General features: G+C 36.5%; 4 protein-coding genes across 5 annotated transcripts; 2 read left to right on the top strand and 2 right to left on the bottom strand.

The window, feature by feature from the left end:
• The first annotated feature begins 934 nt into the window (after positions 1-934).
• On the top strand, positions 935-4,319 carry lrrc14b (leucine rich repeat containing 14B). The gene is made up of 3 exons (XM_028035993.1): positions 935-1,329; positions 1,409-2,037; positions 2,987-4,319. The coding sequence occupies exons 1-3, from the start codon at positions 1,054-1,056 to the stop codon at positions 3,675-3,677; spliced, it is 1,596 nt and encodes a 531-aa protein (XP_027891794.1). The 5' UTR covers positions 935-1,053; the 3' UTR covers positions 3,678-4,319.
• Positions 4,320-4,325: 6 nt separating this feature from the next.
• uqcrb (ubiquinol-cytochrome c reductase binding protein) lies at positions 4,326-6,574 on the bottom strand. Its single transcript, XM_028036004.1, has 4 exons — positions 6,462-6,574; positions 5,546-5,614; positions 4,711-4,877; positions 4,326-4,539 (listed from the first exon to the last, which is right to left on the bottom strand). The coding sequence occupies exons 1-4, from the start codon at positions 6,478-6,480 to the stop codon at positions 4,462-4,464; spliced, it is 333 nt and encodes a 110-aa protein (XP_027891805.1). The 5' UTR covers positions 6,481-6,574; the 3' UTR covers positions 4,326-4,461.
• Positions 6,575-7,434: 860 nt separating this feature from the next.
• Positions 7,435-11,636, bottom strand: mterf3 (mitochondrial transcription termination factor 3). 2 transcript variants are annotated; one of them, XM_028035996.1, is made up of 8 exons: positions 11,474-11,636; positions 9,903-10,258; positions 9,642-9,797; positions 9,356-9,545; positions 8,545-8,692; positions 8,359-8,430; positions 8,108-8,269; positions 7,435-8,004 (listed from the first exon to the last, which is right to left on the bottom strand). In XM_028035996.1, the coding sequence occupies exons 2-8, from the start codon at positions 10,255-10,257 to the stop codon at positions 7,810-7,812; spliced, it is 1,278 nt and encodes a 425-aa protein (XP_027891797.1). In that variant the 5' UTR covers position 10,258; positions 11,474-11,636; the 3' UTR covers positions 7,435-7,809. The 2 variants fall into 2 exon arrangements, with proteins under 2 accessions (XP_027891797.1, XP_027891798.1); XM_028035997.1 differs by having other exon boundaries at positions 9,642-9,794; positions 11,474-11,620.
• A 170-nt stretch (positions 11,637-11,806) lies between these two features.
• On the top strand, positions 11,807-20,617 carry ptdss1b (phosphatidylserine synthase 1b). The gene is made up of 13 exons (XM_028035995.1): positions 11,807-12,104; positions 12,182-12,273; positions 13,270-13,314; positions 13,391-13,515; positions 13,999-14,157; positions 14,682-14,833; positions 15,988-16,129; positions 16,274-16,386; positions 16,646-16,711; positions 17,803-17,902; positions 18,373-18,432; positions 18,806-18,875; positions 19,596-20,617. The coding sequence occupies exons 1-13, from the start codon at positions 11,932-11,934 to the stop codon at positions 19,691-19,693; spliced, it is 1,395 nt and encodes a 464-aa protein (XP_027891796.1). The 5' UTR covers positions 11,807-11,931; the 3' UTR covers positions 19,694-20,617.
• Positions 20,618-22,206: the final 1,589 nt, after the last annotated feature.

Below are 22,206 nucleotides of genomic sequence, written 5' to 3'. Positions count from 1 at the left end.
AGCAAATGAATCTACATTTAGTCAAAAATGCCTCCTTGATTTTCATATTTTAATTCCAGAAATATTAGCTTCTATTAATAATACAGCGCAGATAAAATACTGCACAATTTCAGTTAAATAAAAAAAACTTAATGCGACCTGGGTATCCCTGGAGTAGCTTACTACGATCAGGAGAATTTATTTAATTTAAAAAACGTTTTTCTAATAAGACCACAAAAAAGGGATGTACTAGATAGTGCTGTATAAATTTAAAAATGCAAATATCTTTTCGTGGCATTAAATGATTTCTTTCAACATTGTGACATTTCTTTCCAAGACAGTCTTTTGCATCATGTCATGAATATGTAATCATTAAAATAGTTTATGGTTTAAATTTAGGTCACAGATGTTTTCCTTCTTCATCATGTATATTTCCCCTTTGGTGACATTATTTAATATTGTGCACTTATTTTTCACAGTAAAAACACAGAAGAATCAAAAAGTAAAAGGAAAGAATATAGCATAATGGTGAGATAAATTTAACAGATGGAGTTAGAAATAAAGACATCATAATTTCACACTCCACTTTGTACAAAAGAAGTGTGAACTTGAAACATGCTTAAATACAACGTATATAATGAGTTAATACACTGAATTATGAACATAATATTGACTACAAACAAAGTTGACAATAAAAACTCAAGCTTTGAATCATACAGGTTTCACTCAAGTTTCTGAGTGGGGCCAAAGTGAAATTGTACTGATTATGTTAAATATTTTTATTCACTAAACAGTGAAGCTTAATTAACAATTTAGTTATTAGTGGAAATTATCCCAGCAGCATTCGAATGTTGTTTCCACTTCTCTCTGTTGAAAGTCAGACAGTGTACCCTGACGAAGGACATGAGACAGCTGTTTCTATTAATAGCCCCAACGCTCTTACCTATCACAAGACCCCCCTAACCCACACATTGCTGCTGCTGAACCACAGCAAGCCCATTCTGGACAAATACCACAGTAAAAACCCAGGAAAATCATTCTTCTTCTACTTTCCGCCTCCAACACCTGGAGAACATGAAGTCCCTGCGCTTCCTTGCAGCTGAGGGCTTCATCCAGACAGGCTCAGCGGCTTTAGGGAACCTAAGCTGCGTGTCTTTCAACCTCTATCCGCTTCTCTTCAAGGCCTGCTACCTCCATGAGCAGGCCGAGCTGCTGCATGCTTTGGTCCAGACATGGCCTCTGCCAGAGCTCAACATGCAGAGACTCCTGGGGAAATCCTCTGACTGTGAGCTGGACCTCACCTCCTGCACCTGCCGGGCCTGCCTACAAGCAGTTCTGATCGGCCTAAAGGTAAACCCTACATTGGTTTGGATGTTTATGCTGAATTATGTTTTTGCCTCTATAACTTTGTGATGATATTCCCATACAGGACTATGTGCTGTCTCCTCCAAGAACATATGCAAAGAGTTTGCATGTGGTGGACCTAACTGCCCTCAAAGACATTGAGCACCAAGCCTGTCCATGCAAGTCCACCATGGGTCGGTGGGCTCGGACCCAGCTCCTGACCCAAATGTGCTATGAGACCATGGTGGCCATGCAGGCAAGTGACGTGAGCCCATCTGCGTTTGAAACATCAATCGACGTCCTTCTGAAAGGATTCGTGACAGGCCGAAGCTATGAGATGGTGACTCAGGCCTTCCTGCTTCTCCGCTACTGTCCTCTGAAGGTTCGCTTTGTTAGCTTTAGAGCCGACTCCCTCGCTCTCAAGCAGCTCTTCTACGTCCTTCGTCTGGCTGAGCCTGAGTCCATAACAAAGCTGGAGGTGGTCCACAATGTTCCGCTGGAGGCCACACACCTGGAAGTGTTGCTGTCCAGGGTGGAGTTTCCCAAGCTGCAGTCTCTGGCGCTACCAGCGGGGGCGCTGGATGTTAGGAGGCTGGGTGCTGATGATGACGATCTCCTAGCAACCATTGGGCATCTGCTGGCACAACTTGGCAACCTTACTGAGCTTTATGTTGGGTTCTCGACTCTAACTGGACATCTTCGCCGATTGCTGTGGTGAGTACATCAACTATCTATGCTGGTGGACATTTATCGTATCGTTTATCATTTATTGATACGTTTCTTGTAAGAATTTTGATTTATCGTTGTCACAATAAATCCCAATTGATGTTTAAAAATACCCAAAAGTGTTTGTAGTCTCAGAATTTTTATTTTTACTATTTACTCCACCGTTTGTTCAATGAAAGTATCAATAAATATTAATTTGAAAATATGACTAAATGCAGTTATGTGCAGTTTAGTGATACAAATCATGCTTTTTTATGCTGCTGGTCTCCTAAAGAAGCATATCACACAAGGGAATGACTTGCAAGAGCAGTATTTGTGTTTGTGGGGCTATGATTACTGTTTCATGCAGCCACAGCCACACAGTTACCTAAAACTGTGAAATAAATAGTTCTTATTGTCTTATGCTTAGATTATCAAAACAGTACCACAAAATACTGTGATAAAACTTTAAATCCATATCGCCCACCACTGCAACCATCAAACAAGGTCACCTGAGGTTTGTTTTTTCTATAAATATAAATAAGGTATGCACTTCTTGTAATAGCTCTCCTATTCTTTGGCAGCTTTAAATGTTCTTGTTTAACAATGGATGGTATTTTGTTGTTAAAGCTGCTGATACGATGCCAGTGAGGACAGACAGCACCAAGTCAGTCAGGGACAGAGCCATGCAAAAGTATTAACACCACTTCAATGATTGAAGATCAATGTTTTGACATTTTTTACCTTACTTGATTATCTATTTTATTTTAAAATTAGGATTTTATGTAATAGCCCAACACAAAGTAGTCGATATTTGCCTCTAGAAGAGTGATGATATAAATTTGATTTGTTTATCCAAACAAATCTACTTAGTGTACTCTAATAACTATATAAAACTATGTCAGATAGGCTAGAACTCTATTTTCCCAACCCTGAATTATGTCTTTGCCTTCCCCAGCCCTCTTAATACGCCACTGAAGTGTCTGGAGCTGGCTAACTGCTGCCTGAACCGCGTGGACATGACCTACCTGGCCAACAGTCTGCACAGTGAATCCCTGGTCTACCTCGACCTCAGCGGACATGACATCTTCAGCTCTTTTTCCACCGCATTCCACAAACTCCTGGGTCGCTGCTCTGCAACGTTGACGACCCTCGTCCTCGAGGAATGCGACATTAAGGACGACCACCTAACCACCTTCACCAATGCCCTGTCTCCCTGCCAGGCGCTACAGGAGCTAAAGCTTCTGGGAAATCCTCTCAGCTCTGTCACTTTGAGGAGGTTGTTCTCCACGCTGACAACAGGGTTTCCTAAACTGAGGTACATAGAGGTACCTGCACCCAGAGATTGCTACTCTGAGGGTGTCGCTTATCCTCTTGAAGATGCGGTCTTGTTGGACTACAACAGAGATTTGTTTCAGCAGACCAGGGGTCAGCTTTTGGGTATCTTGGAGCGAGCTGGCAGAGGAGAAGTGGAGGTGTGCACCCCTCTCATGGGCGCCTACGATCCAGACATTAATGAAACCAGCAATGAACTCGGGTTGTCAATGCTAAAATCTTTCAACAGCGTGATTGGAAATTTTATAGGTACAATAACAGATGTGGACACCAGGAGATCACAGGCCCAGAGAGGAAATGAGAACGCCTGGTGAGCAGCAAATGGACATGAAGGATTTTATCAGAGGCTTTGAACAAATCTAAATGAAGCACATCTTTAAAATTAGGTGAATTTTTAAGGAATGTACATGAATCCTTGTTTTTAAATTCAGGCATATTTATTTTAAAATTAATATTAAGCTTGTCTCTATTTTGTCTAAGATAAATTTAGTGATGTAGCATCTGATGACTACAGTACCTTAAGAAGTATTCATACTCTCTTTAAATTATTGCATATCATGTTAAAACTGCAGGTTTTAATAAGTTGTACTGGGATTTTATGATTGACCAACACACTGCAAAATTAAGAAAATTGGTTTTCTCTGATAGTTCTAATAAATGTAACCAATTTCTTTTAGAAGTCTCCCCATTAATAAACAGAACCATTTGTATAAACAGAACCACTGCAAGGCAGATGTAATGGCAGATGAGATGATTTAAAAGATTTATCTAAAGGAAACTTCAGATATCTTGTAAAATATTTGAAAAACACATTTCATCCATTGTGTTGGTCTATCACTAAAAATCATAGAAATTATTGTATTTGAGATGGAAGAACTGCAATGTAATACTGAGCGCAGAAATGTGTTTTATAGTGTCATGTCAATAAACCATAAAAAGAAAAAACAAATCAGATACTTCAGTCCTTTAAAATGTGCATTTTTTTTTACTGTTTTTTTTCTCCATACATGTTACATTTCATTTTAAAACTTTACATAGTACACCAGGGAACAATTATACACCAACCATATAAGATTTAACAACCCTGATAGGAAAGTGTTATTTCTTCATCCATTCCTCCCTTTCTTTCCTCTCACGGATCACCTCCTCCAGGTATGGTGTCAGATAGTTGACATCCTGACAAAAACATAATAGGCTATGAGAATATATGAAACCCCAAACAAATCTGGTAGCAGTTGACAAAATGATATCAACGTGAAAAGTTTATTTTGTGATTCAGTACTTTAGTAGTGCCTTCATAAATGCAAGACATGGCACATAAAGAGTCTTATTCCCTTTTGAACTTACCTCCTCGTATTTTGTCCACTGGTCTTTTGGAAGAATCTGCTGCTTCATGGAGAGATCTAGGGCTCTCTTGATCCTGAACACCCTGTCGTTACCAACATTCTCTGGGAGCCTCCGCAGGGCCTCCTTCACATCTGAGTCCTCATGTATTGTGTCATCACGCATTAAACCTGCAACAAAAAAACCCAAAAACAAACACACGTTCAGATCCTGAAAATTCAAGAGAAGCATCGTCATTAGTGTACAGTAGTTGATTTCTCACGACTAATATATAATATTGGTAAATATCAGCCACAACTGCAATATTACCATATTTTTTCCCTTTAGTTATCATCACAATTGACAAAGTAATAACTTAATTATAGTTTCTTTTCATTGGTAAACTGTTAAATCAAGACAAAAAAGTATTTTTCTTTCTCTACAATTGAAGCATAGGGAAAGTTTTAGGTTAAAAAAGTGTTGGGGCAAAGGGAAAAATCCCAACACTATTTTTGTGTCATTGAAAACAGATCAGTTTTCAATGACAAGTCTAACATGAAGCAGCAGGAGTTTTAAAAACTTCAACAAAAGTTAAGTTTGTTGACTTTGATTGATCCCCTATTTCTCATCTCAAAGTCAGAAAAAGGAAATTAATTATGGTGCTCAGGGTTTCAATCTTAGAAACAAAATCATATACTTTTATTTTCCTCTCCCTGCCACTTATTTTGTAGCAAAATAAGATACAGGAGTCCCAGTTTATTCTTGCTTAAGCTTTACAAGAGTCTCATTTTCATCATAAACTTCAACCTTCTCTTGGTGTTTTGAAAATCTACTTTATAACAAACTTTAATTGACTTACCAAGCTTGTTGAAGCCACACATATTGTAATACCACTTGCGGACGCCAAGCATGAGCCTGCCCGTCGCTACTGTAACATGAAGGAAGAACACAAAACTCATTTAATGGCACTGAGAAAATGAAAAACTAAAAGCCTACAAACTCCTCAATACATCACAGACAACAGTAAAGGGAAAAGCAAATCTAAAAGTAAGCATGCAGCTGCGACACAGTAATCTAGACATATCTCCATCTCAAAAGCTATGTAAAATAATGCTGTGTTAACTAAAACTATTGTTAAGGACCCTAAAGGTGAGTAAAATGTTTTGAATACACTACATAGCATGTTAGATAATGAATGTCTTGATTTACATTTTTATTGTTATTGTTAAAAACAACTTGCTTTGTCAAGTCTTTACTGAAAGTCCCTTGCTAATACAATGTAGAGAAGCTAGAGAATTGAACAATTAAAATATACAGCAAAGCAATGTCAAGAGTTTCCTCTGGAAGCCGAGTTTTATCTGACATTAGCTATGTAATGAAATAGGACACAGCACAATGTAGGTTAGCCGGCTGTAAGTATTTACATAATAAAAGGTTGTGCGCGGGAAATAAAGTTCATCAAGGTTCCAATGCACTAATTTCTTGAGCAACATGTACAAAAAAATTCTAAAAATGTATTACATATGCACGTTTTGCAAATAGTTTTCCATAACGGTGAATGCTAAGGTGGCGCTAGCCGACCTGTTAGCATCAGTTAGCAAGGGGACATTAAGGACACACATATATTAGAGGCGCAATAAAGTCATTTTGAGGTAGAGGATATACAGTTTCACAACGCCGTGTTTGACAATGTACTGCGGTTCATTCAATATGAACATGACAAGATATTTAAAGGTATGGAAACGTCTTAAAAATCAGAAGCGATGCTAGCTTACCTGGTGCCCTGGACGCCATGTTTACCACTAAGAGTGAATGACCGCGGTGTATTGTGGGTAAAAGGCGGCTCAGCGGATGATTTAATAAAACCTGTCCGGAAAAACCTGGAAGTGTTGACCTCTTCTAATGGTTTTTTTAAATAAAGAAAAATAACATATCTTCAGAGACTTAAAGGAAACGTTTTTTGACTGGTAAATTTAGAAATCCATTCTATAAATATAAAAAAAGATATACAGCAAAGTTATTTCTTTATTCATTTCTTTTTTTTAATTTCCCTCTGGAGGACAGTAAAGGTTATTTCAGTTATATTTTCAAACAAAGTGGATTTTTCAATATTAGTTCCTTCTTGCTGATCTGATCAGCGAGTGATGTTAACCAGTTGAATTTTACATTTTATTCCTGAAATGTATAAAACATATAATTAACATTTTATCTGAAACTTTAATATGGCAAACTAAAGTATTTATTTTTTGAATAATCACATACACTTTAGTTTAGATGTTAATTGTTGCAACCCCACATTTAATTTGGTAGATCCCACATAATTTCCCAACTTGGTCTTCCAAAATTGGACCAAAAACAGAAAGAAAAATTTCCACCAGAAATACAGTGTAGACAGCTAACAGAGACTTTTTTGAAGCAGGAATGACTACAGTGAAACTGTCCAGTTTTTAGAATTTTTTTAAAGATAAGGGTCTTTGCATTTTGGTGAAGTCATTCATTAAATCCACCAGAAAACTTTTGTTTTTTTTAACCAAGACTCTTCTGTTCCTAAAGAGTTTTTTGGAACAAATAAAAAACCTTCCAATTATAGATTAGAGAATCTATAATTATAATACCCAACAATAAAAGTATTACATTTTAAGATATCCAAAAGATTTAAAATGATATGTGTTTAAAGTAAATGTAAAGCAGGTTTTTATGGCACCACTCATATTCAGAAGGAGAAAAGAACTGAACTCTGAGGCCAGGCAGCGTTTATATAGTTTACTTTTACTGTGTTAGAGAAATTTCAAGTTTTACAGTTGAAATATGCAGTAACATGATGCATAAAATTGAATTAAACAAGAAAGAAACAGAACTAGTTCCAACTATATCAATGTTAAATTTTAATATTTTAGAACAAATCCTGTTTTATGTACATAAATGTATACATTTACACCACAGGAAAAAAACGTAAATTAAACTGAACATATATCACTTATATTCTTTGCAAAGAATAGTTTTCACACACAAGTTGCATTGGATAATTTTTGGTAACATGTTTAAAAACATCTTATGGATGTGAATCCACTGCATGTATCCAGTGTGGTTTTTGTATCACTTTTAACTTTGCATCATGAAGAATCAAAGAGTCTTTTGAAACAAATAAAAATCTTCCAATGCGGCCATTGCAAGATCTGTGCAAAAGTTCTCATCTGGCAGGGACGCCAAGCGGTCCAGTGAGATGTAGCTGGGCAGATCTGGGTCATACTGAGCTTTCCCAAGATACTCGAGAAACAAGTGGCGCTCTCTGAGACGCAAGAACTTTGAGTTGAGAACCTGAAAGACAATAAAAAAATAGAGTTATAACATTATAGATCAGGCCAAATATTAAGCAAAATTTATTAAGAGAAAGACAGAACAAATGGCCATGGTCACCTACCTGTGGAAACTTTGTGATCAGGTGATGGGGAACTTTCATGGTGTTGTGGACAAAGTCAAATATCTGGGTCAGCTTCCTTTTATTGGCTGTCAAAACCTTTGGGACGGCAATAACAATGTGCTGGATCTCATTTTGCTTAAAGCCAAACTCTATTTCGCACACCTGCAGAACACATAAAAAAAAAGGATTTTGTTTATCATCTAAATAAACTCAAGCTATGATTTTTCCAATATCAAGCTTTGACTCGATACCTTTAAGTTTTCTTTAACAGGCTCCAAGCTGCCACACAGTAATCTGGGGAGACGAGCAACAACACTCCGCGTCTGCAGACATATGTGAAATTATTAGTGTTTACCTTATCACTAAAAGAAAAAGAAAAATCCCTGCCCATTTAAAAAATATTTTCATATGATCTTTTATGATTTCTGACAACCTACGTTGGAAGCACCGAGTTTGAGCTGCTGCTGAAAAAAACCCAGCCTGTTGTCCAGCCTCTTCACGCTGAAGTTAAGAAGATATGGTGCTCTGGAGACCATAGATGCAACCGTTTCTGAATTGAACTTCCTCGACTTCAGATAGTTCACTCTTGATACAATAGAGAAAACACGATCAATACAGACAATCTGGAGGAGGAAATGTCAACATGCGTCTAATATTTATATTCATTTCTCTGTTCTCCATATTATGCGACGTTACAACAACCAACATTAATGCATTTTATTGGGACTTTATGTGATAGAGCAACGTGGGAAAAAAAACATAGATAGCTTTCAGATCTCTTGCAAAATAGAATCAGAAAAGTGTGATATGTGTCTTTAACAGAGCCCACATTTCTCTGATAAGCCTAAAGAAGATCCACTGCAATCAGAAGTAACCAAACTGGAAAATAACTGACTACCTGTGAGTTATTTTTTCAATGGGGGTTAAGTTATAAAATAGCATGCCGATGCTTGAAGATCTCATGGAGCATCAATATTATCTGAAAAATGGAACAAGCATTGAACAGCTGGAAAGCAGACCTGGAAAGGAGAGCATTATCAGAGGAGCAGCCAAAAGCGCCATGTTAACTCTGCAACTTTTCATATTTAAGATTTAAGAAAATTGAAAACATTATGTTCTTTCAACCTCACAACTATGCACATAAAATCCCTATAAAATACATTGAAGTTTGTGACTGTATTGTGAAAAAAGGTGAAAAGATGAAGGTATGCGAATAATTTTGCATTGCACTCTATATTTTCAGGTTACCTGGCCTGCAAGTTTTCCAAGTTCTCGGAGAGGATGAATGGGTTGTGCGAGATGATGTAGCCCAATCGTGAGTCCTCCACTCCAATCTCTTTCAGAAACAATAGGCAAGGTGCTACATCTCTGTTGAAGTCAAGTCTAAGCAACATGGAGCCAACGTTGGGCCTTTGCTCCAGCTTCCACAAGCTGACCCCTGCAATGAGAGGAGACTGTAAGAGTTAATAAGATGCTATTTACCTGGTTCTACCTCTGTACTAAAGGGGGGTAAAAATCTTTATGGTGAGTTTACCCAGCTGCACCAGCTTTGTAAGTGTCTCCGACTTGTCAACATAGTCTTGAAGAGAGACAGAGGCTGGAGGAATAAAAGAAGGAATAGAAATGCCAACAGCTTCCTCGTCACTGATTTCCTCCAACGCTGAAAGTTTGTCATCAGCATCCAAGTCTTCTTCATGAAGAAAACAAAAAGTGTCAGAGGCAATTCAGTTTTCCCAGGATGAATATTTTGTCTCCAAGTCAACTACAAATTCTGCTTAGTATGTTACATACATACCAACAGAAATCTGATTTTGGGGGAGTGGTAAAGCGTCTACTGTTGGCACCAGAGCAGGCTTGTATTCAGGGACGTCTGTTCTGGGCACGTCTTCTGTGTGCTTGCTTTCCTTCGCCTCAGTTGTCAGATATTTTGCTGTATAATCATAATAGCAGGATGTTTGCTGTTTCCAATTCAGTCTTGACTGAGCTGCTATGTGATTTCTTCTGGATAAAATATCGTTACTGATTCTGGTTGATTTGCCCACAGTCGTACTCTGTTGAACGTGAACATAGTGCAGATGAGTGCTGTTCTTCAGCGAAAGAAGACCTCTGCATCGCAGGCACATCTTGCCACAGGCAGAAAACATGCTCATTCTGAAAGACATCAAAACGCAGTGTGGGAAAAGAAAGTTTGGAGCTCAGAACAATTAAAAAACATTCTATATAAAGCCAAGGAAAACAATATCAGCAAACAAAAGCAGTCAAGACCAGCCTTATTTTTAAGCTATCACAAATGCACAAATCTTGTTTTATCGTCGTGATCGGTTAATCCTCTCTTGCAGAAGTACAAGTAGAGTTTTCAAGTTTTTTTTTTAAAAATAAATTTTAAGATGCATATAGACGGGCGACCTTAATAATAGGCTTTCAGGTGGTTGGAAACACATCTGCTGACTGGTTCTCCAAAGATGTCTTTACATCTATTGTGCAGACCTTCCTATACCTGCAACCTGGAATTTTTTTAAAATTACATTCAAAATCCTGATTACACTGATGGAACCCACAACGATTCACCACTGACTTACATTAAAAATTAAAATACTCCCCATCACTAATTTTGTCATCCCAGGACAAAAGTTTCCTTACTATTACAAATCTAGATTTGGAGGCAGTGTAAATATCCACATAAATCCTTTCCCATAAAATAATGGACAAACATTATCTGATGACTGAATGTCTGATGAGTTAGAGATTAATTAATTATTAGTAATTAGTTGCTAATAATTATTTTTTTAAATAAAAAAATATTAATTCCAGCCATAAAAGTAACAAATATGAACTGAACAATTTGAGGGATACACAAATTGTCTTGCAGCAAGAAGGCCCTGGGTGTGAATCCCACCCTGGATTTATTTTTCCAAGAAGTTTTCATAATATTCTCATTTATGTGATGAGATTTCTCAGGGTTTTTCAGCTACCTCTCACAGTCCAAAAACATGACTGTTAAGTTAATTTGTCCTTATCATTAACTGTGTATGGTTGTTTTGTACGTGGGGCCCCAAAACATGTTTTGCCTGAGACCCCAAATAAGTTTTAGCCTGCTCTGTTCGACTAACATAGTTGCACGTAATTATAAGTTTAATAATGCTTAAATATTAAAATACCACTGATTTACAGAAGGACGCAACAACTTCATGCTAACTTATCAGCCACTTATATGGACGGAATGAACATTTCAGGCGTCTTGTTGATGTCCTCTAAGCCAGGAGTTGGCTTGATTCATCGATGCTAACATGCTAGGTCAACAGCAACCCTCAAAACCGAGATCTAACCGAGGTTGCGATACAATAACTGGGCATTCACAGTACTCACGTTTGCCTACTCAAACCATCTTCTCTTACACTTAAATGTAAAGATGCCGAAATGTTGAGAAATCTGAAGTGTTTCACGTGGACCTCAGCGGAAGAGCTACATTCAAACGTCACATTCCGGAATGTTCCACAACGGTGTTTTCTGACGACTGATCGATAAAGTTTTATTTTTATTTTTTTTAATAAAATGTGGTTAGATATTTTGTCACGTAAGACTTTACAAGTCAATTAAGGTAAAATTCCTAATCCTAATATGTTTTGTTCTTATTAGTAGTTGGCATAGCAATATTCACGTCACCGTCTGCACACCCCTCTATTTTACAGAAGTGTTTCAGTCCGCCCACATGGTTCCTGACCGGGTGCTGAGGAGTTTCGTTCCTAAATTCAGTTCTTCAGCTTTCGGTTTATGCTCTTAAAATTACATCGATATAAATAGCTGGGAAGGTTAAGGACAGCAATATGGCAACCGCAGCAGCTCGCCCGCCGTCGAATAGTGAAGAATCTAAGCTACATTTCCGAATGATAACTGAGCAACAAGTGGATGATATCTGCATTCACTTCTTCTACAAGCCACACACCATCACCCTTCTGACAGCTACTTTACTCAGTCTGATGTACTTTGCCTTCACCAGGTAAACGGCATTTATTGTTGCTGTTAAAAGTTGTTTGTCAACCTGTTTTGTTAATGGGCGAAACTTGATTTTGGCAGGGAAGATGAAAATCAAGACAGCAACATCCGTGTGGGTGTGCTAGTGGTTGTTTCGTTCTTCATGGTCGTCAGCATACTGGCTTTTCCAAATGGTAAGCTACATTACAGCTTTGACAATAGTGTTTCAAGAGGCATTAAATGTAAGTCAACTATTTGGCGCTTTAGTCGTAAACTTTGACGCTTAAACCATCCAGAATTTCCTGTTATTTTGCTTCCAAGGAGCCAGACTTTCTTGAAGCCTATTAAAGTGGCATCAACAGAAACCTATTATCTGGTGAGTGTCTAAAGCTGAGAAAGATCCAGGACAACAGGAGTGATGCATCAGCCTGAGATTTTAGTTTTTGAAAATCGATCTGTCATTACCATCTTATGCCAGATTCATATTTATCTTTAGTAACTGTGAATGAAACTTAATTCTGAATAATTATTGTTAAATAAAGCAATAATTTAATATACATTAAAAATAACAGGGTCAGGTAACAGACACTGTTCTTCAATGAAGACTCAAGACCTTCCACATTATTACACCTATTGCCCAGAGCAACACTGGACTTTCAAATTTTACATTGTTTAAATTCCTGACTTGTATCTGATGTTTCTGTATGTCGATACTATGGTTACTAATGACTCAAGACTTTCACAAAGTACTGGTATTTTTTTTGTCAATAACTTCTTTTGAATCTGTCATGTAATACTTATTTCCTTTGTTTTACAGTTTAGACAATTATATCTTATTGAGACTTTTTAAAATACGTTTAGAATATAATAGACTTTTTTTTGTTTGTTTAGCTGTCTGCTATAGACAAAGTGTCAGAAATGTCAGTAATGGGGGGGAAAAACGATTCCCCCATTACCTTTTAAAATTATATTTATATTATATTTTAAAATATAGCAGATTTTAGTTTTTAATTTACTACTGTTTGATCAAGTAGGGGATTTTTTAACATTTATGGCCAAAAAGACTATAATTTTCACAATTTAGGGCCTGATTTGTGCATTTTTTGTTAAACCGCTATTATTTACAGCACCTATGATATCTGTCTCATAAAAAGCACACTTAATGAAGTAACTGATGCTCTTGTTGCTAGGGCCCTTTATAAGACCTCACCCTGCAATATGGAGAATGGTGTTTGGTGAGTCAGAATATTTTCTTCAGATACAAATAATTTTTAATTCTTAATTCTCACCAGATTCTCTTGTCTTTCATAGGTCTCAGTGTGCTCTACTTCCTGTTTCTTGTATTTCTCATCTTCCTCAATTGGGAACAAGTGAAGACTCTGATGTATTGGCTGGATCCAAATCTGCGTTTTGCCAAACGGGAAGTTGACGTAATGGTAAGGATAGCTTACAACATCAACTTTCATTTATATATGAACAACCGGAGCAAAGAGAAGAATTATACCTCTTCCTGTTAGCTCTTTTCCAGGGAATTTACTTTGCCCATTCTTTAGACGTCTGTCTAAATAAAAGTGCACCGAATCTGTCATACCTAACATTATGATTTAGGGCGATAAAGTAAAAACCTTTTCAATTGGATATAGAACTACAGGACACTTTTGCACAATAAAGTTGTTTTTACGTTTAATAAAAATGTGTTCAGATTAGTTCTGTCATGTTATAACCACATGAGGAGGCACTTCTGATCAACAAGAGTTAGTATAACCCTTAAAAAAAAAAAAAAGAATACATGTAAAAGATTCTGATAAAATTTCCGAAAGGATATATCAGGATAATTAAATTAAATGTTTCTCGATGAAGGATGTAGGAGAGGGATTTGGTCAGTACCTATTTACTACATTCTGTTTGTTGTTCTTTAGGAATATGCTACAAACTGTACTGACATATCATGGAAGCGCATCATGAGCCACTTGGACTTCTTTGCATTCGCCCACTTCGCAGGATGGGCCTTGAAGGCTCTGCTGATCCGCAGCTACGGCCTCTGCTGGACAATCAGCATCACCTGGGAACTCACTGAGGTGACCTACATGAGATGGCAACAACTGGCTTAATCTTACTGTTGTAATCTTGAGTTATTTGGCCATGAATGTGCTTTGTATCCGCATAGATGTTAAGCGCCATTACTGGCACAATTTCTCTAGATTGTCCAAAGTCCTGCATCCCTTCTCCTTTTCAGCTTAATGTAATTTTTCTTTATTCTGTTGGTATTTCACTGAAATAAAGTTTGCAGAGAAAGAGAGCCACAGCATTACAGGTCCTCTGTCTTACTTAAGAATGTGCATAATTAGCTTTTTAATTCATCCTTTGTCTAACTTGGACTTTTTTCAGTTAAATTCCCAGTAGAGTTTTACTCCACATGTTTACTTTCCATCTTCATCACTATTAATGGCTTCAACATGATTCTGCAACCATATTCACAGTTGTTTTAAACTTTCAAATAAGATAGATAGATAGATAGATAGATAGATAGATAGATAGATAGAGTTTTAACAATTTCTTGAAGCTTTTGTATACTCACTCTGCTCTCTGTCACTTTTCACAGCTCTTCTTCATGCACCTTCTGCCAAACTTTGCAGAGTGCTGGTGGGATCAGTTGATTCTGGATATCTTGTTGTGTAATGGAGGAGGAATCTGGCTGGGGATGACAGCCTGTCGTTTCCTGGAGATGAGGATCTATCGCTGGGGCAGCATCAAGTCAGTATTCTTTTTATTTTTTCATGTCATACAGTGTAGTAAGAGTACATACTGAGTAGCTTAAACCATTTATGTCCAAAGGGTGGCCTGGGGGCCAGTTGCAACCCTTGCCATGATTGTGGGTGGCCTTATGCTGCAATTAAAGGATGGTACCAAGATGGCTCGCTGTTACTGGTGGTTTCAGCTAAAATTGACAGAAAAATTAAAAACTTCAGTTCTTACTACACAAAGTATTTAATAACCTTCCTCTCTCTTTCATACTACTTATTATAGTAAGAAGGACCACAAATACCCAGGCACTTTTACTCGAAAGTAGACTTTCAGACATGCATTCAGTAAACCTGGAAGTGTTTTCAATGTAAGAGGGACACATATCCCTGTCTTGTTATCAATGCTGGTTATTAAGCCACAAAATGACCAAACCAACAAAAAATAAATAAAACAGACAACCTTTGACCCCCCAAAATGACAAAATGATATGCCTTTCTTTTAATGAGGTGTTCAAATCTGTGTCTTTTCAAGAACTATACAAGTACAAAGCCATTTACAATGATTTTCAAATACCTTTTATACAGGAATCTACTTGGTTTTATCATTTTTAGTACATCTCTTTTTTTTTATCGCCTCTTTTTGTGGGCTCTAGTGTCCCTTTCTTCAAAGTAGGCTGACAGGAAAGGGGGACGGAGAGGGAGGAAGGCATGCGGTAAACGTCGTCGGGTCCGGGAGTCGAACCCGCGACAGCCGCGTCGAGGCTACGTTGCCTCTGAATGTGGGTCGCGCTAACCCCTCCGCCACCACGGCATGCCCCATTTTTAGTACATCTTTGAGGGGGTACAAACAAAATCATAGTAAAATTATTGTTAAAAACAATTATATTTTATGTCCTGCAAGCACTTTTATGTCGACCTGCATAGCAAAAAAGTTCGGACTCTATTGGCTTAAAGAATCTTAATGTAACTGTTGATGCATGAAAAGTTCCTAAGCCCTTGGAAATGTAGTAATATTTTTCAATATCATTTATATTTTTGACTAAAAACATCTGCTAGTATCTGCAGTCTTCCTGAAGTACATTTTTGGATATTTTAAATTAATGGGAGTTGTTTAAGCACCTTCAAGATGTGAGTTATTATTACTATTGTCTCGTTTTTGTTCAGAAAAATCCACTCGACCACGGGGAAGATAAAACGAGCTGTGCTTCAGTTTACACCGGCCAGCTGGACTTATGTGCGTTGGTTTGATCCAAATTCCTCCTTCCAGAGACTGGCAGGAATCTACCTCTTTATGATCTTATGGCAGGTTTGTCTCCCTTCTGTTTCCTGACAAAAACACCTGTAATGCAGTTAAAGTCTTTGGTATCTGAGCTAATAGTACATTTCCTCACCTAAATGCATTCCTGAGAACTCTATTAACAATAATTCTTTCTTTTATTTCTCTTTGCAGCTGACAGAGTTGAACACGTTTTTCCTGAAGCACATCTTCGTCTTCCAGGTCTCTCACCCTTTCAGCTGGTGTCGTATCCTGCTAATTGCAGTTATCACTGCACCCACCGTGCGGTATGTTTAATCTTCATTATAATATTAGTACTGTCTGTAAAGGAGTGATTAATGATTAAAGATAATTCATTTTGTGGTTAATCAAAAAAGTGTAAAGCTTGTTTTGGTATGGAATAAATCTACACTGCAGAAATAGCTTATGGATGTACATTATTGTGTTTTTAAAATTTTTCTTCTTGTTTTGTATTTATTACGACTGTCTATATTAATATAAGTCATGCTTTTGTTATTTGCAAATGTCCTCCTCATCATTTTATAGGCAGTACTATGCCTACCTGACAGACACTCGGTGTAAGCGGGTTGGTACGCAGTGCTGGATGTTTGGGTAAGTTTCTTTTTCATGGCAGCTTTTCATTAATTTCCCTTGTGATCAAGTTATTTTTTTCTCCAATTAAATTATTTTTTGATGTTGACCGTCCCTCGCTTATTGGGATCAACTCCGCCCTTAAGTATAAGGCAGAAATTAACTTATGTTGTTGTTAATTTGAATTTATGTTAAGGGATATTTTTTGTTGTTGTTCTAAACAAAAGCATAATTATTTAAAATGAATATAAAATAATGGCAACTGAAACATGTTTTTAATTCAGTCCTTTTTTTATAGTTGATCAAAACATTTTAAAATGAGCTATTCAAGACTTCCTGATTTCCTGTCATGATACAAAGGCCTCTTATCCACTCCTCAAAATGGGAAAAACAAGGGATCATCCTATTAAAGTAAATCAGATGTGTGATCTTTACAAGTCAGGGAATGACTGTGAGAAAATTACTACTGGCTACTACTGGTAATTTAGTTTAATTTGGCACAATTAAGTAATGATATGATAATTATTTTAAGACTTGTGTGCAGATTTTTTTTTTTTTTTACCATGGATCTGTTAATAGGGGAATGTGCTTATATCAAGCTTTGGTTTTGGTAATAGTCATAAAGTAATTAAAAAATACAGAAACAGTCACTTATTACGAAAAAATTCATATTTTACTGTTCAAAACGATCTCACAAGTCTTCTTTAGGTTTCTTCTTTTTATTTTGCAGATGTAGAACAGCTTTGAGAATTTAGACGCAACACAGGCTGTTCTCTGCTCAATTAAAATTCATGACATTATGCCGTTATTGACCTCACCTTAAACACAAAGAAGCTTTTGCCCTCAGTCTGAGCCAGCTGCTGTAGCAACAGGAGGAGGTCTCACCGTCAGCAGGAAATGCTTAGCAGTGCATTCCAGCTCAGAGCTGGAGGGGGTGGGAGAGTAACACAACAAACTGGTCTGTGGACTTTTACGACCAGGGTGAAGCGCTGTTGCAGTTGGAATGTGTTGCCAAAAGAGGGAGTAATTGTTTCATACAGTATAATGTTTATTAATGTTTATATTCAAGAACACTATTTGTCTGATTCTATGTTGTTGTTTTTTTTATGCAGGGCCATCGCATTCCTGGAAGCTCTCATTTGTGTGAAATTTGGTATTGATTTGTTTTCCCAGACTGAAATTTTGTATGTGGTTTTCTGGTTGCTTTGCCTGGTAAGAATATATATTTATCTATGTTTGTATATTTATGTTTAGTAAATCAGTAGATCCAATCGTTAGAAATCTCTTTATTTTGAGCAGATCAGATTGAGATAAGGTCAAATGGGATGTAGTTAATTTGTAGAAGTTTAGAAATGTGTCCCAGTGGAAACCACTGATGTCTGAAGATAAGACTTTTCTTTGTTGTTGCTTTTGATGTTTTATGTTGAGTGATTTGCAGAAATATTCCCCCTTAAGGTTTTTTCACATTTTGTTACAGTACAACCAAAAAGTTCAATATGTTTTAATAGGATTTTACATGACGGATCAACACAGTGTAGTGCATAATTTTCAGCAGGAATGAAAAACGGATGCCTATGTTGTTGTTTTTTTTTTACAAATTAAACGCTGAACATTAAGTGCACCCCACCTCGTACTTTAATAAAATTTATTCCGACTTACCTTTTTATTCTCATTTTCTTCAGGCACTCATCACACTCCTGTGTCTGTATGGCATGGTTTGGTTTGAACAAAATAAGCTAAAGGTAAGATGTTGCTTTTTACAACTTTACCTGTTTATAACTCTCTACACACACTGCAGTAGCTTTAATATGATGATTATGTTATATTATATTATTACGATTTTTAGCTTGCTTGTTTATGGTGATTATTTTTAGATGTCTTAATGACCTGTGAGATTGTGGTTTTGTTTTTCAATATGTAAAGATATTGGTTAAGGTTTTTGTGTTTTTATAGACTTTTTTTTTTACTGTTTAATTTGTGTGTTTAATGTTGCACAGTGTCCTTGGGTGTTATGAAAGATGCTGACAAATACAATGCATTATTATTACTATTATTAAGTTTTTATTGATTTGAATTAAAAAGCCACCATGTCACTGAATGTGTTTTTGTTAACAGAGCACTTTTTTACAAGATGAGGACAGAGGTGTCTCTAACTCGGGTTCCTTGTGCCATGATGAAACCACAGGTCAGCAGGGGCGCCGTATAGGGGGAAAAGTTAGAACAACTCCAATGGCCCTTGACCAACAGGAGGCCCTCCACAATTATTTTTTTTTTCATAGGAATTAAATAAAATGGGGCCCTGTCAATTACAAAATTAATCACATTGTGTTTTCTAAAATGGTTTTTATCAGTAAAAAATTAAAAGTTACCACTCCCAGACCAAAAAGCACACATCCATATTTGCACTGAACCCTTCCCTGGATCTGCATGAAATGGTTCATTCCAGCTTAGCGTGCGCTTGATGGAGACGGTGTTCAGCAGCAGTCAGTAGAAGACGAGAACGACTGTGGCGGTTACTGTTGCTTTATGTGTATTTTGCACACTGCCTATGACTGTTGCAGGTAGAGAGAGTCATTTCAGTAATAGAAAAAATGTAAGCAACCTACTTGCATACTGTATGTGAACTGTTGTATGTAAAATTCATGAACAGTAAATATTGTCCTAGTATCAGTATTGGACCAAAGAAAGCAAGGCAGTTGCAAGCCTTTAAAATTATGATGCTTTTTGTGGGTCAAATAGACTCAAAAAATTGTAACAGCAGCTGTGCCAGGGGGCCCAATCTCATTTTTTGTCATGGGGCCCAAGATTCCTGGCAGCGCCCCCTGCAGGTTAGTCCCATAACGCTGCTTTTTACAGAATTTGTCTGTAAAATATTTATTATTGCTATGTTTTTTTTTCTCTGCAGACCAGAAAGATTCATTGGGACTTTCACAGGTAACAAGACAGAGGAAGTGTCTTGCTAAGAACAGAGTTGTGACCAGCGAAGAGGAAAAGAAACAATGAACAACAAGCATTAAGATATTTTCTCTTTTTATTTTTTATTGGATGCCAAATTGAATTGATATTTACTCTTGTATCACTGGTTTTATAAGTTGCTGAAAACCAAAAAGCTGTAGTAAAGATGGCATTAAAAGACTCAGTTAAAAATTCTAATATGTTTGAGAGCCAGAAACAAAATGTTTGTGGACCTGCATGATTATAGTTCTGGATGTTAAAATATGAACAAACAAAAAAACAGGCTCCACTGGACTGTTCTACCATCAGCACCCTTTTAAGACTGTCTCACAGCAGCATGCATCTTAAATTTTGCACTCCTGTCCAATTTGCATTGTATATATTTAACATTTTGTAAGATATTAAAATTAGTCAAGTAGATTATTCTAGTGAAATGTTTTTTCTTTGCCAAACTGAATTTTGCACTTGTATTTGAGACAGTTAATCAGGGTTTTAAGCGATTTTCTTCAATGAAAGCTGCACTTCTAAGTTTTTGTTTACTCACTACAGGTCAGACTAAGCTACTTTTGCTAAACCAATAAGCTCAGTGTGTGTTACTGTGACTAATGTTGTACAGTTTGTCAAAATGTGGTATCTTTGACATCTAAAAGAGCATCAGAATGTAACAGCTTGAATGGAAAAATATGTTGTTTATAACAAAAGTTAGGACTTGAGTTGTTAATATTGTTATTTTTTCATGTTGTAAATTGCATTTGCTGCACAAAATGTCCAAAGCACTGACATACTTGAGTCCCTTAAACACTTATGTTTTCTTACAGTGAAATAACACTTTATGTAATAAAAAATATATTGATGGTTGCAATGTAAACATGATGCACCATGAGGTGATGTGAATATTTCTATTCTGCTTTTTCTACAGTTTAATGATCACGTGGAATAAATTTCTGTTTTTGTGAATCATGAAAATATGAATCATGTATTGTACTTTTTTTTTTTTACATTATTAAAGAATGTTCAGTTCATGTTTAGCTCTGTAGCATGAAATAACTGGCATTATCTACAGTCAGATCCATATGAACTGCTGGCTTTATTATTTTAAAATTGAGACTAGACTGCAGTACACTTGCACATTTGCATATTTTACCATACATGCATGTATAAATGTAGCACCAATTGCAGCAGTTGTTTGGTCAAGCCATATTCATGCTATGGCAGTGAATAGACAAAATAGACAGAAAATTGTCGTTCACATAAAACTGCACAACAGCCAGCCAGAACCGAGCATTTAGTAATTTTTGGATTTTGAGGTTCACAATTGGTCTATCAAGCAAAAAAAACAAAAACAAAAAAAAACTACAGCTGTAACCAGATAGTTACATGCACTGTATACAAAGAAATGTTAAAATGTGCTAAGCTTAATGATTACTAACATGAGTTTTTTTAAACTAAGTGCATAAAACTAACTAGTCCATAAGATTTTGATTTAATTTACAGTTAGAGTAAGAAAAACCTGCTCCATTTTTGAAATATCACATTGCAAATTCTGCATTTAACTTGGGCCTGGACTTTTACCGGGCTGTTTTTAAGTATTGAACATTGTAGGTCTCGCTGTACGTTTAGTTTCATTTGCCTTGGAAGGTTGAAGCTCTTCCCCAATCTCAAGTCTACTGCAAACTTTAACAAGTTTTCTTCCAGGTTTGTCCAATGTTTAACTCCATCACTAGACTGCTGGAGATAAGCACCAGCCAACCGGTGACTCTGCAAGGATGAGCGGGTTTGGATAACGGGTGGGTGGGTGGATTCTTCCCATAATTCTAACATGCTTATCTGCTGAATAAATAACAGAGAAGATGTCAAGCTATTAATTTTTTTTTATGATTTCACTTTTTATTTCATTCACCTGTTTGTAGCTGTAATCAAAAACTGTATCAAAGTGAACACTGACTGACATTTAAACTTTAAAAAAAAAAATTTGTTAAATGAGATGATTCTATTTATTCACTTAATGATCTGATTTTTTAAAAAATGCTTTTGTCATTTTGAGATGTGGCTAATGGCTAGATACATTCACTGAGTTGCATTTACATGAGTAAATTTTTGAGAAAAATACTATTAGGAGTGCTTTTACCACACCAAACTATTTACTTTATTTGAATTGTATTAATATGAAGTATTGCTACTGGGGTAAAATTTCTGGATTTTCTACCCACTGAGAGCAACTTTACTCAATTAAGGACAAACATTTTAACCAAAAATGCTTGAGACACACGCACCGATATCTTGTTTGTACACACAGATTGTTGTTCAAATATTTTCTTTGCAGAGCCTGTTGTGCAAGTTGGAGGTCAAGTAAAACATGCAGAAAAAAGTATCTGTAATCACTGGACGTATCTTACACGGTTCTACCAACTCTAACATAAATTTTATACTGGGAAAAAAAGTAGCAGAAATATTTTATTTGCTTCCATTATCAGGTTTAATTGTTTTTCATTCTAGTATTTAAAACACCAAAACTTGCAAATAAGTATATTTTTTTGTCTGTCTGATGAAATCATTATAAA

This window comes from Xiphophorus couchianus, chromosome 13 (genome assembly GCF_001444195.1).
Source record: "Xiphophorus couchianus chromosome 13, X_couchianus-1.0, whole genome shotgun sequence".
NCBI classification, from domain to species: domain Eukaryota; kingdom Metazoa; phylum Chordata; class Actinopteri; order Cyprinodontiformes; family Poeciliidae; genus Xiphophorus; species Xiphophorus couchianus.
This window is presented reverse-complemented; position numbering and strand designations above follow the sequence as displayed.